At 36.0% G+C, this 20,001-nt stretch overlaps 1 protein-coding gene across 6 annotated transcripts in view; it reads right to left on the reverse strand.

Annotated features, from left to right (window-relative positions):
* ZFAND6 (zinc finger AN1-type containing 6) overlaps window positions 1-20,001 on the reverse strand; it is a 93,199-nt gene that overhangs the window by 19,341 nt on the left and 53,857 nt on the right. For 4 of the 6 annotated variants that reach the window (XM_043982677.1, XM_043982676.1, XM_043982682.1 and 1 more), the window contains one exon: window positions 4,014-4,147. Coding sequence is in view for 1 of the 6 variants with exons in the window: in XM_043982676.1 (XP_043838611.1) it covers window positions 4,014-4,147 (134 nt within the window). In the remaining 5 variants the exon portion in view is untranslated. Of the gene's footprint in view, window positions 1-4,013; window positions 4,148-14,556; window positions 14,683-16,879; window positions 16,989-20,001 lie in introns of those variants that run through there. The other 2 variants (XM_043982678.1, XM_043982681.1) reach the window with 2 other exon arrangements.

The raw sequence follows: 20,001 nt of genomic DNA on the forward strand, positions 1-20,001 counted from the left end.
TGTATGTGTGTATACACATATCCTTGCAATTTTAAGTTTGAAAAACTACTTCTGGGGAAGCTAGGTGGCACATTAGATAGAGCACCAGCCCTGGATTCAGGAGGACCTGAGTTCAAATCCAGCCTCAGACACTTAATACTTACTAGCTGTGTGACCCTGGGCAAGTTACTTAACCCCAATTGTCCCCCCCCCCCAAAAAACCAACAACAACTACTTCCATTGCTATAACATTTTAATTATAAACCCTAAAATACAACACAGATATAGTGCTACAAGAATTTTAAATCATATATCATAGTTAAATTGAAATTGGCATATAACCACAAATGTTTTGGCATTTCTCCAAACCTAAAATACTCTAATATAAAGATTGAACTATGATCTTTCATTCTGTTAACTTAAAAGCACTTTCCTAAGCTTTTTTTTTTTTTTGGGGGGGGGGAGTAGAGACAGACATGAAGTAGGAGAAAATTTATAACAGAGTATTTTCTCATAAATATCCTCTTATTTTCCAGCCCTCAAGCTTGAAAGAAAAGCAGATTAAGAAGTATCACAGATGCAAATTATGAGGAGATCAATACCTTGTAAAGTTTAAATCCCTGATTATAAGGCCCTAGGCATAAACCAGGCTAGCTTGGTAAGGGGACAGTGTAGGAAGTGGAAGAGGGAAGGGAAAGAGCATGTTTCCCATGTTATAACCAACCATTTGTCGGATGACTAATCATATCAAAGTAACTTAGCCTGGCATTTCCAAGGAGGAAGTTAGGTAAAAGAGAATAAATGGAGAATTTAAGTCCTTAATTGCTATCCCACTATATTTAAGGAGAGACAGGGTGGTGGAGTAGATAGAGAGCTACCTTTAGATCCACAAGACTTAGGTTCAATTTCTGCCTGACCAATCTGGCTGGACAAGCCATTGAACTTCTTCTTCTTCTTCTTCTTCTTTTGTGCGGGGCAATGAGGGTTAAGTGACTTGCCCAGGGTCACACAGCTAGTAAATGTCAAGTGTCTGAGGCCACATCTGAACTCAGGTCCTCCTGACTCCAGGGTTGGTGCTTTATCCACTGTGCCACCTAGCTGCCCCAAGCCATTGAACTTCTAAGTCCTGTAGGCCATGCAGCTGCAGTTGCATGTGGTCCACATCACTCTGACTGAAACCCAAACCAGATTAAAATATAACTGGAAAATGTTTAGCAAGCAATTTAAAAATACAATGAAATATGGATGATTCTAATCTGTGGTTTCCTAAATCAATATGTAGTCTGCAGGTACTCATTTCAGTTTGACACTTGCTCTCTAGGCAGGTCTGTAACATTATAAAATGCAGAGGTGTCCACTTATTTAAAGAGGAAGTATCCTCATCTAAAAGTTTCCTATATAAATGAAACCTCCAGGGGGCAGCAAAGTGGCACAGTGGATAAAGCACTGGCTCTGTATTCAGGAGGACCTGAGTTCAAATTCAGCCTCAAACACTTGACCTTAGCTGTGTGACCCTTTGCAAGTCACTTAACCTTCATGGGGGGGGGGGGGGCGCGCAATGATTCATTAGCATGGGAGACACTAGAAATCATGAGAACAAAGATAACTTTGCCACCATCTGAAGAAACATAGCTATGTCCCTTAACATCTCTTGGCCTTAATTTGCCCATCCATAAAATGAAGGGATACGATTCAATAATCATTACTTATGTTAATTTAAAAATATATTCTTCCCAAATTCCATGCTAAAAGACTTAAAATACTGTATTTATTATTCTGAGGTGATTTTATAGCTCTAAAGAATAGAACCAGAAGAAAATGCTTGTTAAATTTGCTTCTACTCTTATTTCTCAGGTCATGACCTAAATTAAGCTCATTCCTACTATGATTTAGGATGATATTAAAAGGAAAACTTAAATGTTTTTTACAAAGAATGCTTTTAAATTGATAATTTAGGATCACAAAAACCTTGAAGGGACGTTGGAGATCTCCCTGAGGGTACAACTCCCTTGTTTTACAATAGAGAAAACTAAGGCCCCCCCCCCCCAAGATTAGCTGCCTTGCTCAAAGTCACAAGGAAGTAAACAGTAGAGCAAGGATTCGAACCCTCTTCCTGATTCCATAGGAAAGAGGACTAAGTATGCAAATACATTTTAACTATAGCTATTTCTCTTTGCCATCTACAACTTCTAACAACTCTTCCTTTGAAATGCTCTTTAAATCGTCCCCACCTGTGTTCATTCTTACTGTTAAGTGATGACCTTACTCGGTTTCCCTGTCTTCAGCTTCACCTTACTTAAATCCATACTCTCTCATATATATCTTATGCAGATAAGACCTCCAAAATACCCATTATCATGTCATTTATTCCCTAAAAAACCTGCCAATGGAGCCCAAATGTCAATATAAAGTCCTTAGTCAGGACTCTTTAATTTGACATTAATCCATCTATCCAATTTTATCTCCCTCTATTACCCAAATGCAAACACCTCAACACCTATGAGTTTGGTTTAATTACTGTTATTTGACCATCCAAATCTTCATTCCTTAACATAAGCCTCTGCTCAGATTCTCTGGATCCCTTCCTTCTTTTTCTTTTAAAGTATATAGCTGAAATCCCCATCACTGACCTCCAGGTGGGATTGCCTGTCTGCATAAGCACACTCTGATATCCTCCATCCTGAATCCCACTAGTCATGGTTATATACACTGGTATTCAAGAAAGGACCCCCGTGTCGAATTTATAGTAAAAAAGACAAAAGTTACATAGCATGAGCAGCTGTGGATGAATTGTAATCTGCATCTTTGGAGGGTACTTCAGAAAATCTATGAAATCTTCACAATTCAAAAAGAGTTGCCTATACCACTCATGTGTGGCATTTTATGGTGTGCCTTGCATGGTTATTTAACTTCTGTATGTATCTACTAAAATAAGAGCTCCTTAAAGGCAAGGACCGTGGTCTTATCTATAATTCTATTTCCTTAGCAGATTGCAGAATAACTTCCAAAAAAGTGCTTAATAAATGTTTGCTAAATGAAAGTGCATGGGTTTTATTGTCCCAATTAGATTATAAGATACTTGATAACAAGACTTACTTCCTCTGTAATCCCCAACAAAGAAACTCCCACCATGCTTGTCCATCTTAAGTATTCCATTAATATTCACTGAATGAAAAATGAGATTAGTGCTAATGTCATATTTGAAATAAAGTCCTTTTTAAATTGTAATTCGAAAAAACCATTTAAATTTTCATCTTATTAAAAAAGCCTTTCCTCTTTAGACAAACTAGTCACAGAGAAAATGAACACATCTGCTTTTATTTTAAGAATTCCATTTTGTAGACAGATGTATACCTAAGTAGGAAGATTACTGACTGCTAGGTAAGCAGTTAAGAATGTAGATTTCATTACTACTACTTGTGTTTCTCCTGGAGAGAAAAGGATTGGAAACCATCTTAATTATAAGGCTAGAATAACTTGTGGTAAGTGATCTCTTCTTTTCAACTTGGTAGCCAAACTGACTTTTCTATATTGTGATCTTCCAGAGAACAAAGGAAGATTGGAAGTAGGCATATTAGGAAAGCTAATCTATAAATTACTTCAAATCTGAAGACATGTTCACACTGATTATATAGTATAGGACACTTTTTCTGATACAAATTAACCAACTAAGTAGTGACTTATTTGACAACCAATAGAATTATGTGTAATAGCCTCTTGAGGCCAGAAGAGAGCAGAATAATAATGTCTTTTACAGGAAAATAACCACAGGTGCTTGCCAACAACTCATTTCATATTCAAGTTTTATATGAGACAGTAGGTAGGGAGGGGAAGAAAGAGATAGGCAGACAGAGAGAGAGAGAGAGACAGACAGACAGACAGACAGACAGACAGATGTTATGGGAAAAAGAAGGGTGGTCCAGAGGGCAGGAAAATATCTGTGGAGGATAAAGAAAGGAAAGGCTGTAATGGAATTAGCTAAGGAGTACTGCAATGACTCGCTTTGATAAAGAAGAGGGAAAGATGTTACTCACTCTGGTGAAAAAGTATAGGGATTTTGGATTTGGAGTACAGGCCTGCTACTGTACCAAGGATGTTCTGCAGTTCTCTCTCTGGGTAGCTGTTCCCACGTCCCTATGTCAGGTTGTCTTTCCCTCTGCAGCTTGGGCTGAAAGACAAAAGGTTTACATATGGCTGATGTGTGTAGAAGACTCAAGGATTACCCCCCCCCCCACACACACACACACACACACACACTCAATGATAATCAACTCATTCCCAAAATCCTAGGGCAAAAACATATAAAGTATATAAGAACATTAAAGCTTATTATAGTAATTAGAAAAATATCTTCCTCTTCCCCATCCTGCTACAAAATTTGTACCAAAGACCTTAAAGACCACAGCAGCATACTTGATACCACAGCCCATGTATAAGGACACAGCAGCTAACTATTGCTGAGAAGGGTACAAAGAAAAGACTGTACTGGAGAAGGAATGCTCATATTCCCAGTTAGTTCTCATATGGCCCAGTTCAATCTATCAAGTAACATGGGAAAAACTCAAACAGGGTTTCTAAAAACCCAAGCCTAATGCAGGTTGAAATCTCAGAATATTATTTCTTGCTTGATTCAATATTTAAGCATGCCTACATAGAAAGAGTATGGGCAGCTAGGTGGCAAAGCTGGAAAGTGCCAGGCCTGAAGCCATTAAGACTCATCTTCCTGAGCTGAAATCTACCTTAGACACTTACTAGCTGTGTGACCTTAGGCAAGTCACTTTACCCTGTTTGCCTCAGATCCTCATTTATAAAATGAGTTGGAGAAGGAAATGGCAAACCACTACAGTATCTTTGCCAAGAAAACCCCAAATAGGGTCATAAAGAGTCAGACGACTGAAAAATGACTGAACAACAACATAGGAATACATTTATCATACAAAAGAATAAGACCAAAAAAGATGCCATGATGAGAGATAACTGGATTACCTGGTGCCCTTTACACAGAGAGTGCCAAATGGAAATAATTAACAAGAATTTATAAAGCCATTACTAAATACTTGCCGATTATTGATTATGCCTAGTAGTTTAACAATAAAGTCAATTTCTTCTAATAGCAAGACATATACACCAGCACCATTTCAACTTATAAAAAGAATGGCAATACATGTAGCTTTCTCTACAAAGTTACTAATGACCTCTTAGCTGCCAAATCTAATGAACTTTTCTTAATTGTCATCTTTTTCAATCTCTCCATAGCATTTCACACTGTTGACTACCTTCTCCATTTGGATACTGTCTCTATATTTTCACAACTTTATCTCCTGGCTCTCCTACCTGACTGCTTCTTCTCTGTCTCTTTGAGTAGACTGTCAACCATATCATGTCCCAAAGCTCTGTCCCAGGGCCCACTTCTTTGTCTCTCTCATCAGCTCCCATGAATTCAAATACCATCTCTATACAGATAATTCCTTCTCTCTCTCTCTCTCTCTCTCTCTCTCTCTCTCATTCTAATACTCAATTACCAACTGCCTATCACACATTTCCAACTTTATGTCTGTTAGCTTCTCAGACTCAAGAAGTCAAAAACAGGAATGAACTTTCCCTTCCCCTTTTCCAAATAGGACAACCCTGTGTCATCCTCAACTCTTCACTTTTCCATATCCAATTAGTTTTCCCAATTTTGTGGTTTCTACTCATCACATCTCTAGTATACATGCTCTTCTCACTCAGTAACAACCCTAATTCAGGCATTTAACACCTCTCACCTGGACTACTGAAACAGATTTCTAATTAATCTCCCTGCCTTAAATCTCTTCCCACTCCAATCCATCAGCTTCTCAAAGTGCTATTCCTGAAGCATAAATATGTCTATCTCATAAAAGTACAGAGGTTCGGGCAGCTAGGTGGTACAGTGGATAGAGCACTATCCCTGGAGTCAGGAGTACCTGAGTTCAAATCCGACCTCAGACACTTAACACTTACTAGCTGTGTGATCCTGGGCAAGTCACTTAACCCATTGCCCTGTCAAAAAAAAAAAAAGTACAGAGATTCTCCATTACCTCCAGTTTTAAATATAAAAGTATAGTTTTTAATCTTTTATATTTTATTATTAAAAACAAAAAAGATTATTTCCACATACACATGAGAACACAATGAATGTATCGTATGAAAGTGAATCTCCATTTCAAACTATATGCTTTTCAAAAAAACACAAAATTACACATTACTTTCCAAACTAGACTACTTAGGCTTCCTTCTGAATTTCCTTCTGTTTTCTTCTGTGTATTTCTGAAAATGTTTCTAGGGTCATGACACCCCTCTCCAATTAAAAACCGCAAAACAAAAACAAAACAAAAAACCCCACCCCACTACATTGTAACAAACTGTAGTAAAGCAAAAGCCACATATTAGCCATGTCCATACATGCATCTCTTTTTGCACCTGGAGTTGATAATTTTTCTGTCAGGAAGTGGATAACAGGATTAATTCTAAGTCTTCTGGAGACATGGTCACTCACTACACTGAATAATAAGCTTCCTAAGTCTTTAAAGTGGTTTTCCTTTACAATACTGTTTGTTTTTGTATAAACTGTTCTTGTTCAGCTCACTTTACTATGCATCAGTTAAAATTGCTCAAGGTTCTCTAAAGTCATGCATGTCTTTCATTGCTTCTTACAGCAAAACAATATTCCATTACATTCACATACCATAATTGTCCAGCCATTCCCCAACTGATTTGACCTTAGAGTCTTGTGTTTTTTCAGCCACTACTCGCCCACCCCACCTTCCTTTATTTAATGCCGCTTCAAGATCAAGAAGTTTGTTTTATTTGTGGTAATTCCCCCCCCTCACCATCCTCCTTAAAACTCCTTTCCCTATTGCCACTTGTTTTCCTCTTGAAGTTCATATAGAGTGTCCCAAAAGTTTAGTGCAGTTTTAAGCTTATTAACACTTATCAGTGTACCCCAACAGTATATTGTAGGTCTTTTCTCTTGGTGACCTCATCAGGTCGCAAGGTGGTAATGATGATTTATACAGCCAGAAGGCTGCCAGATCTATATATCCAGCACTGTTTCTCTCTTAAGAGCCAGTTCAGCAGTACAAATTGCCTACTAGACTTTTAAAACTGAATGGGATGGGACAGCTAGGTGGCACAGTGGATAGAGCACCAGCCCTGGAGTCAGGAGTACCTGAGTTCAAATCTGGCCTCAGACACTTAACACTTACTAGCTGTGATGCTGGGCAAGTCACTTAACCCCAATTGCCTCATTAAACCAAACAAACAAACAAACAAACAAACAAACAAAACCCTGAATGGCAGGGCAGCTAGGTGGCACAGTAGATAAAGCACTGGCCTTGGATTCAGGAAGACCCGAGTTCAAATCTGGCCTCAGACACTTGACACTTACTAGCTGTGTGACCCTGGGCAAGTCACTTAACCCTCACTGTCCTACAAAAAACAAAACAAAACAAAAAAACCTGAATGGCCCTGTCATCAACTCAAACTAAACATGAATTCAAGGTATATAAAAGAAGTGTTCATGTCCAACTTTTTTGTGTAAAATCTTCAGCAAAGCCTAAAGCCTTGAGTTATTTGTCACATAAAGGTCATGATGATCAAAAATGAAATTCTGCAAAGTAGAAAAGCTTGAAGAGCACAACACAATACATTAGATTTGGAATTAGTTCTAGATCTGAACCTCAGGCTTGTCAATGACAATGCTTGTTACTAACTACTGTGACTTTGGGGCAAATTATTTTACCTTTCTAACCTAGTTTCTTCATTTGTAGAATAGGGAAATACTTAACACTGTCTACTTCATAAAATCATGTTGAGAGTGAAATGAGAAAGTAAAGCATTCTGCAAACATAAGCTAGTTATTACTACTACAAAAGATTCTTTGGAGAACAGATACAGAACTAAAGCAGGACACCCAAGTAGAATAGCTGTTTTTGCTAAGGTCAAGACAGTCAAAAGCAAGGGAGCCAGAGAAATATATTGGCAAATTCACATTTGTGCTTCTGTGAAAACTTGCATCAATATTAACCATTAGTCCACGTTAAAGGTGATGGACAGTTCTGTCAGGTAACATGGCTGACAAAGGTGACAATCACAAGATTCAGATTTGCAGTAACAGGTGCTGTAAAAAGATACTGCAATCAAAAAAAAATCTTTGAATGAGTACATAGTCTACAAAGACAGTTGGCTATATAACAGCAATTCCCACCCACAGAGGCAGCAACTATTGTTAGTAGACATTCTTGAATAAGGCTTCTACTTAGGGGATGGGGGAATAAAAGTTTCTTGACTGACAGTATAGTGAATGTTTTCCAACGTACTCCCCCCAAATTAATGCAATAAGCCTTCAAAATGGTGTACAAGTAATTCCATATAAAGTTCAATTGTAAAGTTACAAAAGAACTTCCTTTTCTATTTTTCCTGTTTCCCCAAAGGAATCAAGAAAAATACTAGAGGCTCATTTTTTTTTTAATTCAGGAAAATAACAATCAATTTCTAATAAGGTTAAAATATCAGAGTTATTATTTAAGGACAGTTCCTCCTGTGTTGAATGGCAAATTTTATTAAACATTTTGATATTTACATCTTTATACCACTGAATCCACAAAATTATGACTTTGGAAGTACTCTTTTAGCATAAGAAGTATGTGGTTGTAGAATACATAAAACTAACCACATGAGGTGCCTTCAAGGTACCTCTGATTATGTAGGAAAGCTTTTTGGAATCCATTTAATAAGTGGATTCCAACAGAAGACACATGCCAACCTGAAATCCAAAACTATTCTAGATCTGGTTCTTTATAATATACACAGAATCTGATCAAAGCAGACTACCTAAGCTATTATTTTATTCTAATTGGATTTGTGTGCAAGAGGGTACAATTCTTTAAAGAGGAATTCCTAAGGACCCCTACCCCAAAGCCCCAATTTCCCCCTAACACCCCTCAACTTCATATTTTGTTTCATTACTTTCAAATGAAAAGGGAATGCTAAATTGACACCACTTTCATACACTTGCTTAAAAGGGTTCTTTTCCTGTCTCTTAAACACTTAAAGAGTATATCAAAATCATTACAGAATTTCAGTTGGAAGAGCTCTTAGGGCTTTAGTCTAATTCCTTTAGTATAGATAGGGAAAATGAGAAGTGACTTTCTCAAGGTCACAATAGTTAACTTATGGTGGGGATTGGAACTCAACTCTCATTTTCCAGTTTAGTATTGTTTCCATTAGGCATTTTCTGTCATGAAATTTAAATTTGGCCAATAAAGGAAAAAATAAATTTCTTGATTTTAAATACATACAAGCAACGCATGCCTAATTTCCCCCGAAAAATGCAATTTTTAAAAACATTACCAAAATGCAGCTGATATCAATTTCAAATTTAGTTATCACACAAACGCCTTACTTTTAACTTTATTGTTTGCAAAGCTATATAATATAAAAAAGCATTATAATATAAACTTTATATATTATGGTCAATAATTATATATTGTATATAACTTATTATATATAATGCTGACTATAATTATTTCTGGGGGGGGGCATTAAAAACAAGCATTTATCAAGTAGTATGTAAGCAGTATATATGGAAAGACCAGTGAATGAACAAGTGAACTCAACGACTTAAGACTATTAAGAATATAAATACTTTAAAGCAGGGCAATTGTGAGGAAAACCTAGTATTTAGGAAACTATTCAAGAAAAAAGAAAGAGCTGAAGACAGGATATATTAATTGCTGATTTTTGTGGTACCTCTAATTCTAAAACAGTCCTATAATAATAACATTTATATTGTGCTTGCTATTACTAATTGTTTTGATGCCCACAACTTTAGGAGGTAGGTGTTATTATTATACCCATCTTTGACAAAAATGACTTGCCCAGGGCGGCTAAGTGGTACAGTGGATAAAGCACCGGCCCTGGATTCAGGAGTACCTGAGTTCAGATCCGGCCTCGGACACTTGACCCTTGCTGGCTGTGTGACCTTGGGCAAGTCACTTAACCCCCCATTGCCCTGCGCAAAAAAAAAAAAAAAATGACTTGCCCAGAGTCATACAGCTAGTGTCTAAGACCACACTGACTTCAGGCCCCTTGATCTATCCACTGTGCTTGCTATCACACTTGAAAAAAAAGTACAAATATCCAAGATTGCATGCATGCTAAAGAAAAATGATTCTATGTAAAAATCCTTGAAATAAGAACAACATAAAGTTCTTAGAACTTTAAGAGCAAATGATTCTATAACTTTTAAGACAAGGGAATCAAATAGATATTGCTTTCAAATTAGCAAAACCAAAGTTTAAAAACTTAAAATGTAACTAATGAAGATTTCCTGGATATAAATGTATTTTTAACGTAACTATCTTTATTTTTTAAATACTTAATATCATATATGTACATGGGCATATACTTACACCACTTGTGATTTGATCTTAGTAAGGAGCTTCTAGTAAGCTCCCTCCATCAATGCAGATCCACAGCTACTCTGCAACTTAAGAGTTTAAGAGTGTTTGAAAGCCCTGAGGGAATCAAATGACTGCCCAGGCTCATATGGCCAATAAAGTTCTGAATGGTATATGGACACAAGTCTTCCTGAAAGGGAGGCTAGCTCTCTCTTCAGCACATGGGTCATATCTCATAAAGAACACACAAGTTTAAGAGACAGAAGACCTTGATTTTTAGTCCTGGACTTTTTCAATAATTATCTGTTCAACCTTCATTATTTCACCTCTCAATCTGTTTATCTGTAAAATCAGGCAATCATGCTAGAAAACTGAGATTCTTTTGTTGTGCTTTAGATGTTTCAGTCACTCTTTATGACCACATTTGGGTTTTCTTGGCAGAGGTACTATGATGGTTAGCCATTTCCTTCTCCAGCTCATTTTACAGATGAGGAAACTGAGGTAAACCAGATTAAGTGACTTGTCCAGGGTCACCCAGATATTAAGTCTCTGAAGCCAGATTTGAACTTACAAAGATAAGTCTTTCTGACTTCAGGTTAGCCACTACATGAAATATAGCCCAGAGAGAACATTTGAAGTAAATATTTAATAGACTGGAACAGTAGAGAGGTAATAGCTCTGATTTACTACACCAAAGTCAGTAAGAGCCATATTTTTTAAAAAGCTGATTTATAATACTGCCACCTTGAGTCCAAACAAGCTGAGCTTCAGGGCCAGTGGAAAGAAGAGAATCTGAAGAGGTGATGTCTAAAGTATCGTCTAGCTCTAAAACTTCTGATATTATGATACTGGAATCTGTCTCCTAGAAAAAAGTAAAGAATCACAGAAGCTCCAGAAAGAAATGGATTCAAATGCATTCCTGTTTTTCTTCTAGGTATTATTATATGTCCTCTCTATCAAATTCTGGGGAGGGAGAGAAATACTGAAATTCTGGTATCCTAAACTAATTTAAAAATTTTTTTAAATCTTTTTTTCCAGTTTTACAGTTGTATCCAATCTAACTCAAACAATAACATATACAAGAAGTGAAGCAGGCACAATTTGATAACCATTAAAAGAACAGCAAAGTAAGTTCTTTTGACTTCAGAGTAAATATCAAAATTACTCAAGGGAAGAAAAAAAACAACTAAGCAACCTTTTGAAAAGTAGACTGCTGGGACAGCTAGGTGGCACAGTGGATAAAGCACTGGCCTTGGATTCAGAAGGACCCGAGTTCAAATCCAGCCTTGGACACTTGACACTTACAAGCTGTGTGACCCTGGGCAAGTCACTTAATCCTCATTGCCCTGCCCCCCCCCAAAAGTAGACTGCTGACCAAAGAAGAGAAAGAAAGCATTATGGGATGTAAAATGGACAATCTTGATTACATCAAATTAAAAAGGTTTTGCACAAACACAACTAATGTGGCCAAGATTAGAAGGAAAACAGCAAACTAGAAACAAAAATTTTATAGCAAGTTTCTCTAATAAAGGCCTCATTTCTCAAATACATAGAGAACTGAGGCAAATTTATAAGAATACAAGTCATTTCTCAATTGATAAATGGTCAAAAGCTATGAACAGTTTTCAGAAGAAATCAAAGCTATCTATGGTCATATGAAAAAATGCCTTCACACCTATGGGATTGGCTAATATGACAGAAAATTAAAATGATAAATGTTGGAAGGGATGTGGAAAAATAGTTACATTAAATTTTGGTGGAGTTGTGAACTGATCCAACCATTTCGGAGATCAATTTGGAACTATGACCAAACGATTATAAAACTGTGCACATACCCTTTGATCCAGCAATATCACAACTAGGTGCGTATCCCAAAGAGATCAAAGAAAAAGGAAAAGGACCTACATCTATGAAAATATTCAAAACAGCTCTTTTTGTGATGGTAAAAAATTGGAAATCAAAGGGAAGCCCACTAATTGGGGAATGGCTGAATAAGGCATGTTACATTATTGTGATGGAATACTATTGTGCTATAAGAAATGACAAGCAGGTTTCAGAACAACTTGGGAAGAATTACATGAAATTATGCCAAATGAAATGAGCAAGACCAGGAGAATGTTATATATAGTAACAGTAATATTGTCTGATGAAGAGCTGTGAATGACCTAGCTATTCTCATCAATACAATGATACAAATCAATTCTGAAGGACTAATTTTATTTTGTTTTAGTTTTTTTGCAGGGCAATGAGGGTTAAGTGACTTGCCCGGGGCCACACAGCTAGTACATGTCAAGTGTCTGAGGCTGGATTTGAACTTAGGTCCTCCTGACTCAAGGGCCGGTACTTTATCCACTGCGCCATCCAGCTGCCCCCCTGAAAGACTTATGGAAAATCCTCTCCACCTTCAGAGAAAGAACTGATAATGTATGAAAGCAGATTAAGGCATAATTTTCTTTTTTATTAGTCCATTTTCTCTTGCAACATTACTAAAATGGAAATGTTTTGCATGACTACATGTATAATCTATATAAAATTTCCTTACTTCTCGAGGAACGCGAGAGGGAACTCAAAATTTTAGAAAATTAAAGTTAAAAAATTTTGTTTACATGTAATTGAGAAAAAATAAAATTAAAATTAAATCCCAAAATGTGGACAACATACATGTCATCAAGAAATTTGAAAAACTAGGACAGTGATATAAAAGTAATTTCAATGTTCTCTCAAATTCTAACACTAGAACTGAGATTTACATTTATTCGTAGAATTATAAGCATGAATTATGTAGAAAAATCTTTCCCAGACTAAGTTTAAAGGTAAAGTTTAAAGGTTTGTCTTGGGCCAACTTCTTGAAAGAGGTACACCTTCCAGGTTCATATAGGATCTTAGGAAATACAATAAATATAAAGGTTTGTCACCATTTATTCTTGATATTCACCGATTACAAAACAAAGGGCTAAACAGTAGCAAAAGAGATAGAATATAAATTCCAAGGTACAGATTTTCTGAATGGTAAGAATAGCTAACGAAGTGATTCCCTTCCCTTGAATACTTTGAAAATGGGGCATCATTTTATGTCCTTAAAAGGGGAGTATAAGGGTAACTAGGCTTGAAATCAAGAGTACCTTCATTCCAATACTGACACTGCTAAGTAACAACTGTATGGCAGTAATTCTTAACTTCACTGATTAAGTCTAGTAAGATTTCATTATTTTTGAAATGTAGCATTTTATGTTCTAAAACAATGCCTTTTGACCAATATCCTATGAAATACCATATTACTCTTGGACACAAAAAAACTCTCTCACTGCTAAATTTATGAAGAAAAGACTGAGTAGAAATAGTAGAACTCTACAAATCAATTCTTATATTAGGCTAATGTTTTGCTTTTCAAGAGTAAGGCAATTGTAAAACATATTTAAAGACAAGCATCCTAACAAGTAGTTTAACACATAATTCCAAATGTACTTAACAACTACTTCAATGTAATCACTGTTTCTTTAACTAAATATTTATTACTGTTGAGTTTAAAATACCAAAAGTCAATTAATGATATAAAGGTTAACTTTTGGTATAATCTTTTCTTTTCAGAATATTGCTCCAAATTAGAATAGGACCTATTATTTACTGAAATCCTAATTTTCCACTATCATACAGTATATACATGTATACATATATTTAAAGAGATATAACTAGCTGTGTGACCCTGGGCAAGTCACATAACCTTCACTGCCCCTCCCAAAAGAGAGAGAGAGACTATTCAAAATTATATGTATATATAGTCAGTCAATTTTGTTTGGAGCTAAGTGAAAAATTAATCACATATCTCTAAATACCATATAGGGTATTTTTCTAAGAGGGAGAATTCCTGTAATTTGGAATAATTTTGGTATAAAAGAAGAAACATCACCACACGAAGTTTAGATATGAGTCTTAATGTTCACAGAAATACTTGTGGCAAGAGTTTTCTACTACCTTTTAAAACTATCACTACCCACGCCACCCTCAATAACCTACTCATGGCAGGGTGGGGAGGAGGCAGGGGGAAGAGAAGAGAAGAAAAGCAAGTCTTTTAAAATATTTAATCATGTTGATTTAACTACTGCTTCACAGAAACACAAGAAAAAAATTTATTCACTATGTCTAAGGCTCTACTCACACAGTTGAGGTTGATGAATAAACAGCTGTCCTGTATCTTGAGACAGACATTAGCTTCCTGACTTCCCTATCCTCATAAGCAGCTACTTAAAGTTTGAGTTTTATGCAAGAAAACATTTTAAAGCCTTCAGTGTTTTATTGCAGCAGACTTCAGTTTCATTCCTGTAACACATTTAATATGAAAGAGTTGAGACTGTTAAAATCCATTATGAACATTCTAAAAAAATCTAAAATTTTAAGGAACAGTTTCATTACTATTTATATCCATTAAAAAATAATCTAAAAAAAATTAAAAATAATGTTGTAAGAAAAACATTCCACCAGAAGCTTTTCATAATGTGGTTAATAAAATTTATGGATAGATTTAAGTTTAAAAAAAAAAAAGGGTTCCATACAAAAATATTCTCTTATTCTGTCTGGTACAGATCAGGAGCAAGCGCTACCTTTTGAAAAGTATTTGTCAACCCTCTCCATAACTGCTACCACCCCACCCCAAGTTCTCAGCTTGGTATGAATATTAAAATAATATTTTTTCTTATCTTCTTAATGGACACTGAGTTGTTTCACATAGACAGTACCTGACTTTTGCAAGACCTCATCATCCAAATACTAGACCTAGAACCCAAACCCCAAGTTCTCCAAGATGGGGAAGCATGAATTTCCCATTCCATTTGCCCTTGCTGGACTGTGTATGTTTGCATGCTATGAAAAGAATCAATTTTCTACCCTGAGTGGTGGTGAGGGGAAAGGAAGGGATAGTGGTCAGTCAGGGATATGCCATATTGGGATTTTAAAGACATTTCCCTGAACAATTCTTGCTACAAAATGGCAGGTACATCATATGTTAAATAAACTTTGGGGGGTTGTCTTGGGATTCTAACCATATCATTTATGTAGCTTCTACAAGTGAAAAATGGGTTATGAATTTCAAATATCTAACTTCCTAAGATTTTTGGATCACATACTGCAAATTTGGGAAGTGCCTTATAAATAACAAGATAACATCCCTTTCTTTACTTTTAACAGCACATACTAAATAAACATAGTCTTCGATTCTTTCTGCTCTCCAACTCTCCAAAGAAACCTCTCAATTTTCTTTTTTTTGGAGGGGGGAGGTGAGGAAATGAAGGAGAGGCAGTTTATGTACCAAGAAAAAAGTTTAAAGACTGAAAGTATACTAGAGTTTTTAATCAGTGGCAAAAAACCTAACTTTTAATTATTTTGGCTCCATCACTAAAATCTTACAATAGGTTTATTTAAACAGTAGATACTATTATCAAACACACACACACACACACACACACACACACACCAGTCACAGTTAGACCAACTAGCTGAGGTCAAGATTTTCTGTTTTATTTTTCTTTTCATATTATTAAGTGGCACATCAAAGTTGTGTTCTCATCCCTCAATCAAAATGCCACAAATGACAGATTTTCAGACTGTCAGAGCTAGAAAGAACTGCAGAGATCTAGTCTAGGGTCTTCATTTCAGAGATGAGGAAATTGAGATCCAAGGAAATGAAATGATTTGCCCAATGTCACACAGGTACTAAATAATAAATGTGGAATTCAAACCCAAGGCCCCTAACTCCAAGACCAGCATTTCCTATTAATACCACAAAAAGAGGCAGTTTGCTTCTGACACTACAATCAACGATGGACAAGAAACCACTATCTCCAAGATGAGAGATTCCTCTAGTTATAGCAACTACCTACAGGAATCTGTCTTTTGGTTGGCATGTTTTCTTTAGCTGAGTAATGATTGTGAAAAGTAACAGCTAACATTTACATAGAGCTTTACAGTTTGCAAAGTGTTTGACATTTATTATCTCATTGGATCCTCACACAACAAACCCTGTGAGGTGGGTGCTATTATTATTCCCATTTTACAGAAATGGAAACTAAGGCTAAGAAAGATTAAAGGACTTCCCAAGGGTCACACAGCTATTAAATGTCTGAGGCTGCATTTGAACTCTGGTCTTCTTGATTCCAGGCCAAGCATTCTATCCACACCACCACACTAAAACTCGCGGCTAATAAGACAGAGGATCTTCAAGATCTAGTTCCACCCCTTCATTTTGGAGATAAGGGAACTGAAGTAGTAGAGCTGGAACTAGATCCCAGGTCTCTTGGTTTGTGCTTCTGTCATATTCAGTATTTGCCATGGTGATTTTTAAAAAGAGGTGGTCCCCCCCCTCCATTATGTTGGGGAAAAAAATGTTTTCCTCATCTCATCCATACTAAATACATCATCTAATCGAAATAAATCAGAATCATGAAATCAGAATAACGTACTACTTTATACTGAAGCATCTGACATACCTGCTGTGCTATAAAAGGTGACCAAATGCACAGGTCCACTCATAATATTCCAAAAGTTTCTTTACAATCTAAGTTATAGCGTACATATACTGGTATTCGATTTACAGCACTGAAAGACATAAGTCAAAATCTCATAAGAATGTTACCATCTGACCATCTTTTAAACAGTTGTGAAAAGATTTGCTTCTAAGGTCTTTTAAAATGTGCTTCAGTAACATTTATTAAAACCTTATGGCTTTCAAATATATATTTGACTTTTACTATCTGTCTTCACTGGTAACCTCCCCCCAAAAAAATTTGCCTCAAACACTCTTAAATGGTAAGGCCTACAAAATTTTCCCTTGACTCTCTACACTTTAAATCTAGTAATTACCCATAAAATTGTTCTCTATATAACAATAAGGCAAACAACAAAAAAGGTAAGACAATATGCTAGCTTTATTCTAGGTGATACTAGTAAATATACACAATCATTTCAGGTACCTGACAAACACTTTCTACTCAAGGTAGAATAGAAGGCTACTAAGAAATAGCACTATTAAAAGGCAAGCAGAATGGCTATTTATATACCAGGTTTTAGAATTCTTGGTATTTCTACATCCTCTAGAAGAGGTATCACAAATATAGGTAGTTTAGTTATTCTCTACAATAGTAGACACTTAACTGGCTTTTTACAGAGAAAAGCAGTAAGACTGCTCAGAGATGACCCAAATACTAAACTTTGACTAAAAGCATGTATAATTTATAAACACCCTCTACCTTCCTTGATGGAGGTGAGTAGAAATTTTAAAATTCATCACATACTGTGGAATTCTAAACCCTTGAATTACTCCAAAAAAATCTGGGAGTCCCTGGCCCCAAAAGGATGTGTGTTTGCAGCTTTTAAACATAAAAGTCTTATACATTGTTAATGCTTTGGAAAATAACGTTCTAATAAGTATAAGTATGCAGGAACAAAACAAAAACTATCAGCTGGTTGAACAAACATACTCAAAACTTATCAACAGTTCCAAGTCAGTAAGGAGAGAGGTCTCTGATAGTATGCTGGAGAGCTCTTTTCTTGTCCCTATGCTGCTCAACTGTTTTTTTAATTAACTATTTGGAAGATGATGATATTTATTAAATCAGAAGCTAAAACAATAGCTAAACCATAGTAAGGTTATTGAGAAGTCTACTGAAAAGTTAAAAAGCAAGAAGACAATTGTTTAAATATATGATAGAGAAGACCTTGTGTTTGTGAAATAATTTGGGGGGGGTTTAATGAAACAGCTGTATAAAATCAACTGCTAAACAAGCTAACAATCAGGCTGCATTAAAGAAACTGAATTTCCAGACCACAGTTAGTAACGTAAGATTCCATATCACATCTAATAAAGAGGAATAATTATCAAAACCCTGAGGCTTTTACCTTGTAGCAGAATGGCATGTGACAAAGAATGGGAATAATCAATGTTGCAGTGGTAGTAGAAAGATAGGCAAACCAATACATATACTGTTCACACTGCTTGGTAGAGCCATTAATTGGTGCAAGCAATCTAACAAGGTAATTTCAAATTATGCTTGTAAAAAAAGTGAATAAAATGTCCACATATATTGACTCAAAAATTCCCCTGCTAGAAATACACCCTGAAGATGTTGAGAGAGTTCCATGGTAGCAAAAGAACTAGAGATAACATAGAAGGTCTGGGAAAACCTCGCTTCTCATGGTAGTATGACAGGGGACCCACTAGGACAAGATAGTATATACACGGTCAGATGCAATCACTGAAACAAATGTTTTTGTTTAGTTATTTCTGTCGGAGGGGAAGAGGGGATCTTTCCCAGAAATGTCTATGATATAAAACCAAAATAGATCAATAATATGGATTTGCTTTAAAATAAGGCAGGTGGTCAGTGATAGTGAGAACATGAAATAAAGACTTTCCTCAAATATTTTGTAATGCCAAAAAATGGCCTGCCACATAATCAATCGACTATATTAAACACCCACTGTGCAGCACATTATGGGGTTTACAATATAAAATACACATAGAAATATATTAATATAAAGTATAGGAGCTCTACTTAAGAGAATGAAAAGAAGCACTTAAAGGAGGAAGAAAGAACTACAACTGCCTCATATTTCCACGTTAACTCACACCGAACCAAAGGATCTCCAGAAATTTAAATATTTCCTGTCTTCCACATCTTAGTCAAACTTCAAAAAACAACTACTACCTATTAGCTGCCTTTTCTCCTGTTCCCCTACTATAAGAAAGAGACATATTATATTCCTACAACTGTGAGCTTGGTTCTGGCATCAAAACCTAATTTCTTGCCTAATCAAAATATCTTTTGATTGACGAGAAAAAAAGTCATTTTTTTTTCTTTTTTAAACTTTTAACTCTAAGTACAGGGCCAAATACACTAGTGTGAAATGTGAACAATCTAGTACAGACTAGTCTCTACTGTAGATATGGAGCTGAACCGGGTAAAGTTGAGGTTTGTAGTGTTGAGACATTAAATGAAGCATAAACAATCTACAGCAATGATTTTCTATGTCATTCTGGCTACCATCAAGACCTCTAGACAAAGAAGCACATTTTTTCATGTCACTTTTAGACTGCTTGCTTCTTTTTTGCCCTATTTTCAGTCACCCAACGTCCCTCTGAAGGGCCAATCCAATCGCATTAGACTGGTCTTCTTGTTCCACAGTTTTCACAGAATCATAGGATCAAATTTGGGGCTTTGAAGAATTTACACACCATCAATCTCTCTCTTCAATTATTCAAAGAGCCCAGCATCCCTTTAGTTAAAGTTGCTGCCTGGGGAAAAAAGGATTGGAGCAGGAAACCCAAAATACTGGAAACTTCAAATCCTAAATCCTAATTCCAAAACCCTAAAGTTTTTTTCTAGATATAAAAGTGAACACAGAGTGAGTTGCTTTGTAGAGAGTTTAAATAAAGAAAATATAGTCTAGGATTTGGATTTAATTAGTAATCACTTCTGGGCTCTGCATGTAACTTTCCCATTGGTCCTTAGAATGTTGAGCAAAAAAGAAAAAATTAAAACTCCTTTGAACAGCTGTTAAAATTTCAAGAAGTGTGTGTGTGTGGGGGGCAGCTAGGTGGCACAGCGGATAA

This window comes from Dromiciops gliroides, chromosome 2, assembly GCF_019393635.1.
Source record: "Dromiciops gliroides isolate mDroGli1 chromosome 2, mDroGli1.pri, whole genome shotgun sequence".
NCBI classification, from domain to species: Eukaryota; Metazoa; Chordata; class Mammalia; order Microbiotheria; family Microbiotheriidae; genus Dromiciops; species Dromiciops gliroides.